This window comes from Pan troglodytes, chromosome 4 (genome assembly GCF_028858775.2).
Source record: "Pan troglodytes isolate AG18354 chromosome 4, NHGRI_mPanTro3-v2.0_pri, whole genome shotgun sequence".
Taxonomy (NCBI): Eukaryota; Metazoa; Chordata; class Mammalia; order Primates; family Hominidae; genus Pan; species Pan troglodytes.
In genome coordinates this window covers 177,044,481-177,061,439 of record NC_072402.2, presented here as the reverse complement: position 1 = coordinate 177,061,439, position 16,959 = coordinate 177,044,481, and the positions used below count along the sequence as shown (strand labels likewise).

General features: G+C 48.7%; 1 protein-coding gene across 6 annotated transcripts in view; it reads right to left on the bottom strand.

The window, feature by feature from the left end:
* Positions 1 to 16,959, bottom strand: part of RUFY1 (RUN and FYVE domain containing 1) — a 61,624-nt gene that overhangs the window by 10,899 nt on the left and 33,766 nt on the right. For all 6 annotated transcript variants that reach the window (XR_001718080.4, XM_016954418.4, XM_016954419.4 and 3 more), the window contains exons 8-14: positions 15,778 to 15,847; positions 11,996 to 12,097; positions 9,894 to 10,010; positions 8,000 to 8,167; positions 4,914 to 5,011; positions 2,557 to 2,676; positions 368 to 497 (exon numbers count right to left, since the gene is read on the bottom strand). Coding sequence is in view for 5 of the 6 variants with exons in the window: in XM_016954418.4 (XP_016809907.1) it covers positions 368 to 497; positions 2,557 to 2,676; positions 4,914 to 5,011; positions 8,000 to 8,167; positions 9,894 to 10,010; positions 11,996 to 12,097; positions 15,778 to 15,847 (805 nt within the window). In the remaining variant the exon portion in view is untranslated. The remainder of the gene's footprint in view (positions 1 to 367; positions 498 to 2,556; positions 2,677 to 4,913; positions 5,012 to 7,999; positions 8,168 to 9,893; positions 10,011 to 11,995; positions 12,098 to 15,777; positions 15,848 to 16,959) is intronic.

The following is a 16,959-nucleotide window of genomic DNA, read 5'->3' as shown; positions in this document are numbered from 1 at the left end:
GGACACTGTTCTGCTGTATTCTCTTCATGGCACTCGCCTCTATCTGAGCCGCCAGCAGGCTTAGTGAGGACACTGTTCTGCTGTATTCTCTTCATGGCACTCGCCTCTATCTGAGCCGCCAGCAGGCTTAGTGAGGACACTGTTCTGCTGTATTCTCTTCATGGCACTCGCCTCTATCTGAGCCGCCAGCTTAGTGGTTTGTGATTTGTCTTATGCTCCTAAAACAGGAGCTCCCTAACAGCCTCCCCACACCCTGGAGCCGCCTGGCCCCCACACAAAGGGTGCGGGGAGAGGAGCCTGCCCGGAGCATGTTAGGGGCTTCTGGAGGCTGCCAGAGGCTCTTCTCTCCCGGGACGGCCCACCTCACCTTTTTCAGTCCTTCCACTTGTTGCAGCTCCATCCTGAGTAGAGAGGAAGTGTCTTTCTCGTGCTGTAATTCGCGCTGAAGAGCCTGTCTTTGCTCTTTTTCTGATTTCAATTCTTTCTCCAGGCTTGAGCTGTTTTCCCAAAATGAACTTGAGTTAGTCTCAGTGGGAGGCTTTCACGGAAGGTCCACAACCCAACTCACCGCCCAGGAAACATGGAAGTCTCTGAATTGCCTCTTGAGCATCTAAAGCCTTCGGCAACGCTTCCCTCTCCCCCAGGGTCACCTGCCCTTCCACAAGAAAGAGCAGGAACCAGGGAGAGAAAAGCCTGCAGGCACACACTTGACACTTACGCAGGGGAGAAGGAAGAGAGCTCTAGAACACTTAGACCACATAAGCAGGACCCTCCCCTGACATGGAGACCTGAGGAAAGGAAGCTCAAAATTCGTTCTTTTCTTTTTTTGAGACAGGGTCTAGCTCTGTCACCCCAGCTGGAGTGCAGTGGCGCAACCTCAGCTCACTGCAGCCTCAACCTCCTGGGCTCAAGTGATCCTCCCGCCACAGCTTCCCAAGGTGCAGAGATTACAGGCATGAGCCACCTCACTGGCCAATTCATTCTGCTTTTTGTTTTTTTTGAGACGGAGTCTCGCTCTGTCGCCCAGGCTGGAGTGCAGTGGCACCATCTTGGCTCACTGCAAGCTCCGCCTCCCGGGTTCACGCCATTCTCCTGCCTCAGCCTCCCTAGTAGCTGGGATTACAGGCACGCGCCACCACGCCCAGCTAATTTTTTGTATTTTTAGTAGAGATGACGTTTCACCATGTTGGCCAGGCTGGTCTTGAACTCCTGACCTCGTGATCTCCCTGCCTCGGCCTCCCAAAGTGTTGGGATTACAGGCGTGAGCCACCGCGCCCGGCCTCATTCTGCTTTCTAAAACCTACAGCCAGACTGACAATGAAGGATCCTGGAGGGAGAAGGCCAGGAGGGAGCCTCAGCCTGAAGTTGACTCCGCCCTTTACCAGCCGAGTGGCCCTGGGGGCACTGCTGGACCGCCTGGAGTCTGCTCTCTCTTTGTGGGAATAAAGATGTCTCTTCTCTCTTCTCTCAACATCAGGCTTTTAACTTGGCATATATATTATCTCAAAAAATCTATAGGCCAGGCACGGTGGTTCACACTTGTAATCCCAGCATTCTGGGAGGCTGAGACGGGTGGATCACTTGAGGCCAGAAGATTGAGACCAGCCTGGCCAACATGGCAAAACCCTGTCTCTAATAAAAATACAAAAATTAGGCTGGGCGCAGTGGCTCACGCCTGTAATCCCAGCACTTTGGGAGGCCGAGACGGGAGGATCACGAGGTGAGGAGATCGAGACCATCCTGGGTTAACACAGTGAAACCCCGTCTCTACCAAAAATACAAAAAATTAGCCAGGCGTGGTGGCTGATGCCTGTAGTCCCAGCTACTCGGGAGGCTGAGGCAGGAGAATGGCATGAACCTGGAAGGCAGAGGTTGCAGTGAGCCGAGATCGTGCCACTGCACTCCAGCCTGGGCAAGAGTGAGACTCTGTCTCAAAAAAAAAAAAAAAAACAAAAAAAAAAAACACAAAAATTAGCCGGGTGTGTTGATGTACACCTGTAGTCCCAGCTACTCAGGAGGCTGAGGCACAAGAATCGCTTGAGCCCAGGAGGTGGGGGTTGCAGTGAGCTGAGACCGCACCACTGCACTCCAGCCTGGATGACAGAGTGAGACTTAAAAAATAAAAAATCTGTAGATGCACTGTGCACAAAATTCTATGAAGCTTGCATCAGCAAAGGCTAGGTGAAAGGTGACTTTCTGTTCAACACTGACAAAGCTGTTTCTTTTTAGAAAGGGTGGTTAAGGGTGATACAGGCTGTGACCCGGGACCATGGTTTGAGAGTGGCCAGATCTTCTGGAGGCGAGCTGGACCACGTGACGAGCCCTGTGGGGAGGGAGCTCCCTAGGAATAACATACGAACCCTGCAGGGGTGAGTGCTGAAGCAGGATACCACCTGCCCCCCCGCCCCCCCTCCCCCGTTCGTGCTGAAGCAGGATACCACCTGCCCCCCCGCCCCCCTCCCCCCGTTCTTGCTGAAGCAGGATACCACCTGCCCCCAGTTCTTCCCAGTCCCTCCTGAGCCACGCCCCAGCCCAGGCTCCCTGCAGGGCCCTTACCATTGCTCGTGCAGCTGGGAGAGCTGCAGCTGCAGGGCGCCAATCCTCCCGCCCAGCTCCTGCTGCAGCTTGTGGCTCCGCTCCTCAGCCCCCTGCCTCGCCCGCTCCGAGTGCTGCAACCTGGATGCGACACCAGCAAGAGTGCAAATGAAGCAAATCTTTGTAAGGAAAGGATGACTTTTGCTGGCTGAAATTCATTTTTAAAATTAACATACAGTAAAATTAACTCTTGTGAGTTTTAACACGTGGAGATTCAGCTCCACCACAATCAGAATACAGGACAGTTCCACCACTCTCAAAACTCCCCACCTCAGCCCCTGGCAACCACTCATCTGTTCTGCAACAATATGGCTTTGGCTTTTTGAGAATGTAATCTCAATGTTATTATACATTATATAACCTTGAGACTGACTTTTTCTCAGAATAATGTCTTGGAGATCAATCCAAGTTTCCATGTGTATCAATGGTTCATGCCTTTTGTTTCCTCTCTGAACGTTCTGAAAGGGCAGTGATTCATTCCTTTCTACGGCTGAGTCATACTTCACCGCACAGCCGAACCACTTTGTTTATCCATCACCCAATGCAGAACATTGGGATTGCTTCTAGCTTTTGGCAGTTATGAACGGAGCTGCTATAAACATATGTACTGGTTTTGGTGTAGACATAAGTTTCATTTCTATTTGGATCATATGGTAAGAGGACGTTTAGCTTCTTGAGAAACTGTTTTCCTGAGTGGTTGCACCATTTTGCATTCCTACCAATAAAGTATGAGAGATCCATTAGCTCCGTGTCCTCATCAGCACTTGGTATTGTCATTAAAGAAACTGTAGCTGGCCAGGCGTGGTGGCTCATGCCTATAATCCCAGCACTTTGGGAGGCCTAGGTGGGTAGATCACCTGAGGTCGGGAGTTCGAGACCAGCCTGATCAATATGGAGAAACCCCCATCTCTACAAAAATACAAAATTAGCCAGGCATGGTGGCAGGCACCTGTAATCCCAGCTACTTGGGAGGCTGAGGCAGGAGAATTGCTTGAACCTGGGAGGTAGAGATTGCGGTGAGCTGAGATCGCACCATTGCACTCTAGCCTGGGCAACATGAGCGAAACTCTGGCTCAAAAAAAAAAAACACCAAAAACAAACAAACAAACAAACAAAAAGAAACCGTAGCTGCCCTAACAGAGGTGTGGTGGGATTGTGCCACTCACTTCTCTAATGGCTCATGATCTGAATCTCATCTCATGTACTTTTTTGCTGTCCATATGTTGTCTCTGATGAAGTATCTGTTCAAGTCTTTTGCTCCCTCCTTTTTTTGTTTTGTTTTGAGATGAAGTTTCTTTCTTGTTGCCCAGGCTGGAGTGCAATGGCATGATCTTGGCTCACTGCAACCTCCGCCTCCCGGGTTCAAGCGATTCTTCTGCCACAGCCTCCCTCCAAGCAGCTGGGATTACAGGCGTGCACCATTATACCCGGCAAATTTTTGTATTTTTAGTGGAGAGGCGGTTTTACCATGTTGGCCAGGCTGGTCTTCCAATTCCTGGCCTCAAGCGATCCACCCGCCTTGGCCTCCCAAAGTACTGGGATTATAGGCGTGAGCCACCACGCCCGGCCTGTGCCCATTTTTCTATTGGATTGTTTGTTTACTGCTGAGCTTTGAGAGTTTTTTTTTTTTTTTTTTTTTTGAGATGGAGTCTTGCTCTGTTGCCCAGGTTGGAGTGCAGTGGCTCGATCTTGGCTCACTGCAACGTCCACCTCCCAGGTTCAAGTGATTCTCCTGCCTCAGCCTCCTGAGTAGCTGGGACTACAGGTGCGTGCCACCACGCCTGGCTAATTTTTTGTATTTTTAGGAGAGACAGGCCTTAACTGTGTTAGCCAGGATGGTCTCGATCTCCTGACCTTGTGATCCACCTGCCTCGGCCTCCCAAAGTGCTAGGATTACAGGCATAAGCCACCGCGCCTGGCTTTTTTTTTTTTTTTTGGAGACAGAGTCTCTCCCTGTTGGCCAGGCTGGAGTGCAATGGCACGATCTTGGCTCATTGCAGCCTCTGCCTCCTGGGTTCAAGCAATTCTCTTGCCTCAGCCTCCCAAGTAGCTGGGATTACAGGCGTGTGCCACTATGCCCAGCTATTTTTTTTTTATTTTTAGTAAAGACAGGGTTTTACCATGTTGGCCAGCCTGTTCTTGAACTTCTGACCTTAAGTGATCCTCCCGCCTCGGCCTCCCAAAGTGTTGGGATTACAGGCGTGAGCCACCGCGCCCAGCCTCTCCCCTGCACTTTGGAGAGGGACTCTGAATAAGTCTCCAGGCCCAGGGAATGCTCAGTGCCTTCCTGAGAATATCTGCCAGGGGGAAGTGATTACCTTTCTTCCATTTGTTTCATGCTGGACATAACTTGGTTGGTTTTTCCTTCAAAGGATGTGATGGCTTCATTCTTCTGCTGCAAACTGCTCTCTGCATTCTACAAAAGCAAAGGAAGGGTTCATACTCTGCCTGTCCCACATCCTTGCACCTGCTCCGGATTACAAACGGGGCTTATTTGCTTTTTTTTTTTTTTGAGACCGAGTCTTGCTCTGTCACCCGGGCTAGAGTGCAGTGGCATGATCTTGGCTCACTGCCAGCTCCGCCTCCCGGGTTCACGCCATTCTCCTGCCTCAGCCTCCCAAGTAGCTGGGACTACAGGCGCCCGCCACCACGTCTGGCTAATTTTTTGTATTTTTAGTAGAGACGGGGTTTCACCATGTGAGCCAGAATGGTCTCAATCTCCTGACCTCGTGATCCACCTGCCTCGGCCTCCCAAAGTGCTAGGATTACAGGCATGAACCACCGCGCCCAGCCATGTTTGTTAACCTTGTACCTTTGTGACACTTTCAAGAGTATTCTGCCAATTGCTGCTCTTCCCCAGAGCCCTGGAAGACAAACTGACTCAAGGCTCTCAGCTTTGTCAACAGAAGGAAAGGTAGAGAGGGAGGTCCTGGAGTCTTTGCTCCTTTTTGACAGCATGTTCCAGAGTCGGGTCAGGCTCAGTGTTCGCCAGCTGTCCCCATGTGCCAGGCACATCCACTAGTTCATCTGAGCCCTGAATGGTTCTCAAGGAAGATGTTCTCACCCCACTTTTCCCACTGAGAAACTCAGAAGAAAGCGACTGGATGAAGGTGAAGAGCAAATGAGGGGTGCAACTGGGTTCACACCCACCATCTATGTGCTTTTCTCTAAGTACGGTACAGCTTTTAGCCATGATAGACACAGAGTGGCCAGGAGGGGGCACTGTGTGTTCCTGTGTGTGTACAAGAGACACCCTTAAAAAGCCTGAAGACAGGCGGGACGTGATAGCTCACACCTATAATCCCAGCACTTTGGGAAGCCAAGGCGGGCGGATTACCTGAGGCCAGGAGTTCAAGACCAGCCTGGCCAACATGCTGAAACCCCGTCTCTACTAAAAATACAAAACTTAGCCAGGCGTGGTGGCAGATGCCTGTAATCCCAGCTACTCGGGAGGCTGAGGCAGGAGAATTGCTTGAGCCTGGGAGACAGAGGTTGCAGTGAGCCAAGATTGTGCCACTGCACTCCAGCCTGGCTGACAGCGTGAGACTCTATCTCAAAAAAAAAAAAAAAAAAAAAAAAAAAAGCCTGACGACAAAAGTCCTAATAAATTCCTGAAAAATAACATACAGACTGTATTCTCTTACCTTAATGTAATAAAATCAGACATTAATAACAAAAGAACAGCTACAAACACCTCGTATCTGGAAACTAAATAGCATATTGCTAGAAACGATTGAGCTAAAAAAAGGGAAATTATGGGCCGGGCAGTGGCTCACGCCTGTAATCCTGTAATCCCAGCACTTTGGGAGGCCGAGGCAGGTGGATCATGAGGTCAGGAGTTTGAGACCATCCTGACCAACATGGTGAAACTCCGTATCTACTAAAAATACAAAAATTAGCTGGGCATGGTGGTGGGCACCTGTAGTCTCAGCTACTCAGGAGGCTGAGGCAGGAGAATGGCATGAACCCGGGAGGTGGAGGTTGCAGTGACCTGAGATTGCACCACTGCACTCCAGCCTGGGTGACAGAGTGAGACTCCATCTCAAAAAAAAAAAGAAAAAAAGAATAGATGATTTATCAGGAGGGTGAAACTATTTTCCTCCTATTTTTTTTCTTTTGAGATGGAGTCTTGCTCTGTCACCAGGCTGGAGTGCAGTGGCGCGATCTTGGCTCACTGCAACCCCCGCCTCCCAGGTTCAAGGGATTCTCCTGCCTCAGCCTCCCAAGCAGCTGGGACTACAGGCGCCCGCCACCACCCCCAGCTAATTTTTTGTATTTTTAGTAGAGATGGGATTTCACTATGTTGACCAGGCTGGTCTCGAACACCTGACGTCGTGATCCGCCTGCCTTGGCCTCCCAGAGTGCTGGGATTACAGGTGTGAGCCACCACACCCGGACTAGATGCTGTTTTTCAAAATCTGGCATGATTGGTTCTGTCTGGGACAGTTCCCTTGGACCACCCTGAAATGACACAGGAGAGGCAACCAGCTACCTATGTGGCCCGGAAGACTCGGAAAGATTAACTTAGTGGCAAAGTTTGAAAAGACAATACTAAATGACTTTTTTTTTTTCCCCCCCGAGTTGGAGTTGCGCTCTGTTGCCCAGGCTGGAGTGCAACGGCATGATTTCGGCTCACTGCAACCTCTGTCTCCCGGGTTCAAGCAATTCTCCTGCCTCAGCCTTCTGAGTATCTGGGATTAGAGGCGTGCACCTCCATGCCCGGCTAATTTTTGTATTTTTAGTAGAGACGGTGTTTCACCATGCTGGCCAGGCTAGTCTCAAACTCCTGACCTCGTGATCTGCCCGCTTGGCCTCCCAAAGTGCTGGGATTACAAGCGTGAGCCACCGTGCCTGGCTCTAAATGACGCCTTTAATTCACTCCTCCATGCTTGGTATAAACAATAAATCGTTGAAATAGAAGAAAACAGACAGTGGAGGGACAGTGAAGGTGGATGGACAAAGTTTGGGTTTGGGTTAAAAAGACCCACGTCTCCCCTTAGGAGCTACGTCACCAGGGGCATGTGACTTAGTGACTTCGCTCTGCCTTGTCACTTACATTTCCCCCCATTTCTCAGGGACCGCCATGAGGATCAAAATCATAATAGGTCCTAGGAGCAGGTCTGACACATACGAGGGGCTCTATGTGTCTACTCGCTCATTCTGTAAGAAGAATGACACAAGACTGGCGAGCAGCAGAAACCAGGCTGTGCACATACGAGGGGCTCCATGTGTCTACTCGCTCATTCTGTAAGAAGAATGACACAAGACTGGCGAGCAGCAGAAACCAGGCTGTGCACATACGAGGGGCTCCATGTGTCTACTCGCTCATTCTGTAAGAAGAATGACACGAGACTGGCGAGCAGCAGAGACCAGGCTGTGCTATGGACACAAAGCCAGCTCCCACCTGAGCTTTGTGAAACATCTGTAAATTAATCGCTTTGACTTCTTCCAGCTGCTGGCGGAGGGCAACTAGTGTGTCCTGCTTCTCGTGGGTGTCCTTTTCCAGTAACTTCATTGCGATTTCCATTTCGGTTTTCATTCCAATTTGTAACTCCAGTTCTTTTTCCAGTTCCTTAAAAGGATATTTACAAGGAAAATGTTATTAAAATAGATCACAGAAATGTATTTAACTGGGGTTGAATCTCAGGTAACGCTTAAAATACAAACTGAAGGCTGGGTGTGGTGACTCATGCCTGTAATCCTCAGCACTTTGGGAGGCTGAGGTGGGCGGATCACTTGAGGCCAGGAGTTCGAGAGCAGCCTGGCCAAGATGGCGAAACCCCATCTCTACTAAAAATACAAAAATTAGCCGGGTGTGGTGGCGGGCGCCTGTAATCCCAGCTACTCAGGAGGCTGAGGCAGGAGGATTGCTTGAATCCGGGAGGCGGAGGTTGCAGTGAGCCGAAATCACACCACTCCAGCCTGGGTGACAGGGTGAGACTGTCTTAAAGAAAAAAACAAAACAAACAAACTGAAGGTGAGAATAGCTTAGGGAGATTGAAAAGAGTCTGTCTGGGGCAGGAGTAGATGGTGTTTCCCCTTTTCCTCACTGCACGGTTAAAGCTGACTCCACATCAAGTCAACAGAAAGCTGGTCAGTAACAGGATGAGCCTAGGTTCCAGCAACCATGTTTTCCATACCCACAGATCAGAATGCATGTTTTCAAAGAATATCTGTCTCGTTTGAGTGCTGGAAGAGATCTGATAGTGCAATGTTAGAATTTCTGGAATGGTTTGCTAGTTTATAGCAACAAAAGTGCAACCATTTCGAAATGGTTCTGTCCTGACCCAGGACATGTTTCCCTGCATCCATGCAAAGAAGCAAAGAAATAAAGCAGGTACAAGAACAGTGTTTACAAGTAACTCTGGTCACTGATGCACAGGTTGAGTGGAAATAAATAGGCCAGAGGTTATGACTGAGAGAATTGCATTGTCAAAGAAACCGTTAATCTGGTCTCATAGCAATCCCTGTAAAAGATTTATAAAATGGCCAGGCGCAGTGGCTCACGCCTGTAATCCCAGAACTTTGGGACGCCGAGGCAGGTGGATCACGAGGTCAGGAGTTCAAGACCAGTCTGCCCAAGATGGTGAAACTCCGTTTCTACTAAAAATACAAAAAACTGGCCGGGCACGGTGGCTCAGGCCTGTAATCCCAGCACTTTGGGAGGCTCAGGTGGGCGGATCACAAAGTCAGGAGATGGAGAACATCTTGGCCAACATGGTGAAACCCTGTCTCTACTAAAAATACAAATATTAGCCAGGCATGGTGGCGTATGCCTGTAATCCCAGCTACTCTGGAGGCTGAGGCAGGAGAATTGCTTGAACCTGGGAGGCAGAGGTTGCAGTGAGCCGAGATCACGCCACTGCACTCTAGCCTGGGCGACAAGAGTGAAACTCCGTCTCAAAAAAAAAACCAAAAACCCAAAAAATTAGCCGGGTGTGGTGGCGGGTGCCTGCAATCCCAGCTACTCGGGAGGCTGAGGCAGAGAACTGCTTGAACCCAGGAGGCAGAGGTTGCAGTGGGCCAAGATCGCGCCATCGCACTCCAGCCTGGACAACAGAGTGAGACTCCGTCTTGAAAAAAAACCCAAACAAACAAAAAATATTTATAAAATGGGAAAAAATATGAGTGACAATGCACAACTGAGTTGTAACCATAGACTTAAAAAAATTTTTTTTAATGAACAGCTTCTGACTTTCTATGACCATCAGGACGGTGAAGCATGTCTATGAAAAGTGTTGGCAGAATTAACACTACGGGGAAACCCTTTCTAAAGACACTCGGTCTTGCACACTCACCAACCGGACTTTCTTCTCCTCTTTTAGCTGCTTCCACACATCACTGTACATTTCATCCAGACCTTGCCGAGTTTGCTTGTAAGTCTCCAGCTCAACTTTGGTATCCTGTTTTGTTATCTGTATCAAACAAGGACACCAAGAGGAATTGTTTGCTTATGCAAAGCAAGCTAATTATGAAGTATTTCAAAATATACCACAATTTAAAAAAATGTAAGGTAATTTTTATTTTTTAAGCATGGTAGAAAAAGGTTAAAATTTGGCTGGGCGCATTGGCTCACGCCTGTAATCCCAGCACTTTGGGAGGCCGAGGTGGGCGGATCATGAGGTCAGGCGATCGAGACCATCCTGGCTAACATGGTGAAACCCCGTCTCTACTAAAAATACAAACAATTAGCTGGGCGTGGTGGTGGCGCCTGTAGTCCCAGCTACTTGGGAGGCTGAGGCAGGAGAATGGCGTGAACCCGGGAGGCAGAGCTTGCAGTGAGCCAAGATCGTGCCACTGCACTCCAGCCTGGGCGACAGGGCAAGACTCCACCCCCCCACCAAAAAAAAACAAAAAAAAGAAGAATGAGAATAAGTCAATAGATATTTGAAAAGTTAAGTTCATAGGCTGGGTGTGGTGGCTCATGCCTGTAATCCCAGCACTTTGGAAGGCCAAGGCGGGAGATCACTTGAGGTCAGGAATTTGACACCAGCCTGGCCAACATGGTGAAACCCTGTCTCTACTAAAAATACAAAAATTAGTCGGGTGTGGTGGCATGTGCCTATAATTCCAGCTACTTGGGAGGCTGAGGCAGGAAAATCGCTTGAATCCGGGAGGTGGAGGTTGCAGTGAGCTAAGATCACGCCACTGCATTCCAGCCTGGGTGACAGAGAGCAAGACTCAGTTTCCAAAAAAAAAAAAGTTACATTCATAAAGCAATTTAAATTTAATTTTCTTTAAAACAGAACAAGACTTGGCCAGGTGCGGTGGCTCATGACTGTAATCCCAGCACTTTGGGAGGCCGAGGCGGGTGGATCACGAGGTCAGGAGATCGAGACCATCTGGCCAACATGGTGAAACCTCGTCTCTACTAAAAATATAGAAAAAAATTAGCTGGGCGTAGTAGCAGGCGCCTGTAGTCCCAGCTACTGGGGAGGCTGAGGCAGGAGAATGGCGTGAACCTGGGAGGCGGAGCTTGCAGTGAGTCGAGATCACGCCACTGCACTCCAGCCTGGGCGACAGAGGGAGACTCTGTCTAGAAACAAACAAACAACAACAACAACAACAAAAACAGAACAAGACTCCATTCGCGGGAAAAACCCTCATTCAACTCATCATCCAGTACTTATGAACATGTTTTTAGCACTGAGTGAATTTAGATGTGAATCAGATACGGTCTCTCTTTTTTTTTTTGAGACGGAGTCTCGCTCTATGGCCCAGGCTGGAGTGCAGTGGCGCGATCTCAGCTCACTGCAAGCTCCATCCCCCGGGTTCACACCATTCTCCTGCCTCAGCATCCCGAGCAGCTGGGACTACAGGCGCCTGCCACCATGCCCAGCTAATTGTTTTGTATTTTTAGTAGAGACGGGGTTTCACTGTGTTAGCCAGGACAGTCTCGATCTCCTGGCCTCGTGATCCGCCCGCCTCGGCCTCCCAAAGTGCTGGGATTACAGGTGTGAGCCACTGTGCCCGGCCCAGATATGGTTTCTATCCTGAAGTCATCATGTGATAGAGCTGCAAGCCAACAATTCTACAAAACAGCAAAGGGACTGTATCCTGGAAGGACACAAAGAGCAATGGGAATACAGGAGGATGGCCCAGGCCCGCCCACGGCTCCTGGGATGACATCATGGAGGACATGGCAGGTGAGTGGATGCTGAAGAACGAGTAGGAACTTTGGCATGCAAAGGCCCACAGGCCATGCAGGGAGTCCCCGTCCAAGGGATCCAGGTGGTCTGAGAGTGATGTGGGCAGGGACGGCGGTGAGAGGCCTTTTCTGACATAAGCAAGGCACCTTTGCATTCTGAAGAATGGGTTGTTGTTAAGCCATGAGCTTGAGATTGACAATAGGTGTGTCTGAGTGAGGAACACGCTGCCCAAATGTAGGTCAGTTTCTCACCTCTACACTCTTTTCACTTCTTTCTCGAATTAATTCATTTTGTTCTCTTAACTGCTGCTGTTCTTCTTGAAGTGAGCAAATTCGGTCTGTTGCAGCTGAAAGCTGATTAAGGAAAATTTTTACAGTTCTTAACATCAAAATTAATCTTATTGTTCAAATTAAAAACATTAATTTGGCATCTTCACAGTTGACAATGTATGTTCACAGGTTTGATATTTTATTTCCTTGTTTTCAATAGGTAATAATACATGGTTCCAAATTCCAAAGACATGAAAATGTATGTAGTAAAATCTCTCCTCCGCCCTTGCCCCTAGCCATCTCTGCCCTCTCCAGATTTTCTCCCTCCACAAAAATGATAGCATACTGCTGAATGTGGACAAAGATTTATAGACACAAAAAATTAGAAACAGCCTGAATGTTCACTATTAGGGAAATAGTTACATCATAGTGGAAGCATAAAACAAACATGTAGTCAATAAAATGTTTACAAAAGCTTTTAATCACTTGAGAACATACTTAAGATATAATACTAATAAGGAAAAAAGGTTATATGGTATGCTCTCACCTGTATTAAAAAAAAATCAACTAGGTTAAAAATGCTTAAGAAAAGATGGAGTGGCTGGGCACAGTGGCTCACACCTGTAATTCCAACACTTTGGGAGGCTGAGGTGGGTGGACTGCTTGAGCCCAGGAGTTCGAGACCAGCCTGGGCAACATGGTGAAACCCCATCTCTACAAAAAACACAAAAATCAGCCAGGAGTGATGTCTCATGCCTGTAATCCCAGCTACTTAGGAGGCTGAGGTGGGAGGATGGCTTGAGCCCAGGAGGCAGAGGTTGCAGTGAGCTGAGATCATGCCACTGCACTCCAGCCTGGGTGACAAAGCCACAGCCTGTCTCAAAAAAGAAAAAGGAAAAGTTGGGAACAATACAAATCAAATAAAAAAATGACAAGAATAGTTGTCACTTAGTAAAGGGGTTATGGGCTTTTTTCCTGACTCTTCTTTCTTTCCAGTTTTTCTAGCTAATGATCGTTAAAAGTATATTTAAATCACTAGAGGGAGAATTAAAGAATTTGCAGGGAGGAATAAAAAACAAATCATTGAAGATATGCCCAAGAGGACCTCTTATTCCCCTGGAAGGACTTCTCATGGCTGAGGGAAAAGCATAGAGAAGCAGGATGCTGTCCGGGACCTGCCTAAGGAGAGGCTGTCACAAGAGGCAAGGCAGATGAGTAAACACACCAACCCACCCCTCCTCATTCCAGCCTCATCACACAGCTTGCAGAGAGGAAGGTGCAGCTGGGGAGAAAGAAGCAAGATCTCTGTCCTTGGTGCTTGGCTGGCTCTCGGCATCATTCACTAGTGGAGGGACCTCGAAGCACTGAACTCCTCACTTTGTCTGTCAACAGTGTCTACACCCCCTGAGAATTCCTCTCCACTTAGACTCAGAACCCAGGCCTGGGGTTTCTACACATAACTGCTGTGCCCAAAAAAAGAAACACCAAGGCTTGAAAGGGCGTGTTACTTGCTCGAAGGGAAGAAGCAGGCGAAAACCATAAGCTAATTCCCATTCCACTCTCTGGAGATGCAGAGAGCACACCCTGAAGAGGGCTACGCTTTTCATTAAGCACATTTCTTTGTTTTTTTAATTGAAACAGGGTGTTACTCTGTCTCACTGCAGCCTCCAACTCCTAGGCTCAAGTGATCCTCTCACCTCAGCATCCCGAGTAGCTGGGAGTACAGGTGTGTGTCACCACAGCTAACTTTTAAATTTTTTGTAGAGACAGGGTGTTGCCATGTTGCCCAGGCTGGTCTCAAACTCCTGGGCTCAAGCAAGTCTTCCACCTTGGCCTCCCAAAGAGCTGGGATTTACAGGCATGAGCCACCACACCTGCCTGAAGCACATTTTCTATTACAATCATTTGCCTTTAAAGAAAACATAACCTGGCTGGGTGCAGTGGCTCATGCCTGTAATCCCAGCACTTTGGGAGGCCGAGGTGGGCAGATCACAAGGTCAGGAGATTGAGACCATCCTGGCTAACATGGTGAAATGCCATCTCTACTAAAAAAAAAAAAAAAAAAATTTAGCCGGGCGTGGTGGCAGGCGCCTGTAGTCCCAGCTACTCGGGAGGCTGAGGCAGGAGAATGGCGTGAACCCGGGAGGTGGAGCTTGGGAGCTTGCAGTGAGCGGAGATCACGTCACTACTGCACTCCAGCCTGGGAGACAGAGCAAGACTCTGTCTCAAAAAAAAAAAAAAAAAAAAAAAAGAAAGAAAAAAGAAAACATAACCGAAGCTGGGCTCAGTGACTCACGTCTGTAATCCTAGCACTTTGGGAGGCCAAGGTGGGTGGGTCACTTTAGCCTAGGAGTTTGAGACCAGCCTGAACAACAAAGCGAGATCCCGTCTCTACAAAGAGTTAAAAAATTAGCCGGGTGTTGGTGGTGTGTACCTGTAGTCCCAGCTACTGGGAGGTTGAGGCAGGAGGGTCTCTTGAGCCCAGAAGTCTGAGGTTACAGTAAGCTATGACTGCGCCACTGCACTCCAGCCTGGGTGACAGAGTGAGACCCTGTCTCAAAAAGCAGAAAAACCCCACATAACTCTGCTTAGTTTCAAAAGCTCAATTGGAGCTTCATCAAAGCACGCCATCTTGACTGAGATGCAGGGAATCTGCTTGTTCTAAAATCAAACAACTCGAGTGCTCCCACGTGGCAAGTGTTGTCCTGAGCACATTTACAAGATATTCGTCTTAATCTTTGCAACAGTAAAGTATGTATTATTACCTAATTTGGAGGTGACAAAAGTGAGGCTCAACCACCGACCTGCCTGACCTGAGGCTCAAAGGCCTGCCTACCAAGGTGACTGTGAAGCCTCCAATCCTAAGTTCCATGAAGCTTCTCCCATGACACCCCCATCTGTGACACCGTCTTGAATTTCCTTCTACTCACACAAATCTGAGCTCCTTTCCTGAAGGCCTTTCAGGGCTGGCGCCTCAGGAGGGAGCAGTCAGCTTTAAGGGAGGCTTACACGGGGTCCCTCATTACAGAGATGGGCTCTGAGGCTCTCTTCTCTGCTGTAACCCACCTCCATGCCGTGGAGGTGTTCCTTCTCAAGTCCCTCTCAGAGCCCTTGTCCTTCTAGGTGGGAGGCCTGGGCAGCCGGGGACTGCTACCTGTGGAAAGCCTCAGAAGGGCTGAGCACCCCCCTCCTGCTAACAGGAGACAAGATGTGTCCAGCAAGGAGACTGCCGGGCAGCTGGCAGCAAGCTCTCTTCCTCGGCTCAGCCCTCCTTTGTCCTGTCCTTTCATTCTCTCTTCCTAGTGAGAAAGCAGAGAAAGACCGCACTGTGGGGAGGCTGGTTGCATGCTCCTGAGGCCAAAGCAGAAGGGGTGGGCTGGATACTTATTCCTTATGACAGAGTCTGTGCTTTCTGGGGCAGCAGGGAGGCACACGGCATCATGGGAAGGGCAGAAAAAGAGGAAGACACGGCACTTCCACAACACAAGCTGGGCTCTTCCAAAGAACAATTTCCCTCTATGGGATGACTTTGAGGTGATAAAATCGAAGTCACTTAGAACTGGCTCGTGATCCGCTGCAGTGCCTCCCTGGGAGCCTCGGACAGGGCAGAACACAGACATTCTCCTGTCCCACGGGGGGCAGCTGGAGGCTAGCAAGTCCCCTTCCTACCAGCAGGAAGCTCTGCTATCGCAGACCGACTACACAGATTCTCTTAACCTTGGGTCATTCTGTTTTGTCTAAAAATTTCAATAAAACTTACAAACCTCTTCTTGAAGCTTTGAGTTAGTCTTTTCCAAGCCATCTATCTTGGTTTGAAGATCCCCAACTGTGCAGCTGTAGAAAATAAGAATATTAAGTAAACATAAACTTCTACAAGCTGTTTTCTCAATCTGTAAACAGTAAGAGAGATTCCTAGATTTCCTGTATGAAATGGAAAGGCAGAGGGTCTCCAATTAACTCAGAGAAGATGAGAATTCTAAATATACATTTGCGACATACTTTTCAATAAGTTTTGTCCCTAAAATTTAATCTTTCTTTTTTTATTTTGAGGCAAAGTCTCGCTCTGTCGCCCAGACTAGAGTGCAGTGGAGTGATCTTGGCTCACTGCAACCTCTGCCTCCCGGGTTCAAGCGATTCTCCAGCCTCAGCCTCCCGAATAGCCTAGACTACAGGTGCGTACCACCGCACCTGGCTAATTTTTTTGTATTTTTAGTAGAGACAGGGTTTCACTATGTTGGCCAGGCTGGTCTCGAACTCCTGACCTCAGGTGAGGCTGCCCGCCCTGGCCTTCCAAAGTGCTGGGATTACAGGCATGAACCACTGTGCCCGGCCTATTTCTTTTTTAGTCATCTGGAAAGAGAATTTTTTTCTCCCAACACAAATGGTGATAGAAACCAAAATGTGTTGGCAGTCATATACCTAAAGTAAAATTCATTAACAAGGTATTAGTATTTTTGGGTAGAAGGATCCAAGGTGTTTTTTGTTTGTTTGTTTTGAGACAGAGTCTTACTCTGTCGCCTAGTCTGGAGTGCAGTGGCGCGAGCTCAACTCACTGGAACCTCCACCTCCCAGGTTCATGCCATTCTCCTGCCTCAGCCTCCCGAGTAGCTGGGACTACAGGCGCCCACCACCATGCCCAGCTAATTTTTTGTATTTTAGTAGAGACGGGGTTTCACCGTGTTAGCCAGGATGGTCTCGATCTCCTGACCTCGTGATCTGCCTGCTTCGGCCTCCCAAAGTGCTGGGATCACAGGCGTGAGCCACTGCGCCCGGCCCCAAGGTGTTTTTAAATCCCTTTTACACCTTCCCCATTTAAAAAATATTATTTAATAACATGTACTACTTTTTTTTGTTTTTTTGTTTTTTTTTTTTGAAACAGGGTCTTGCTCTGTCGCCCAGGCTGGAGTGCAGTGGTGTGATCATGGCTCACTGCAGCCTCAACCTCC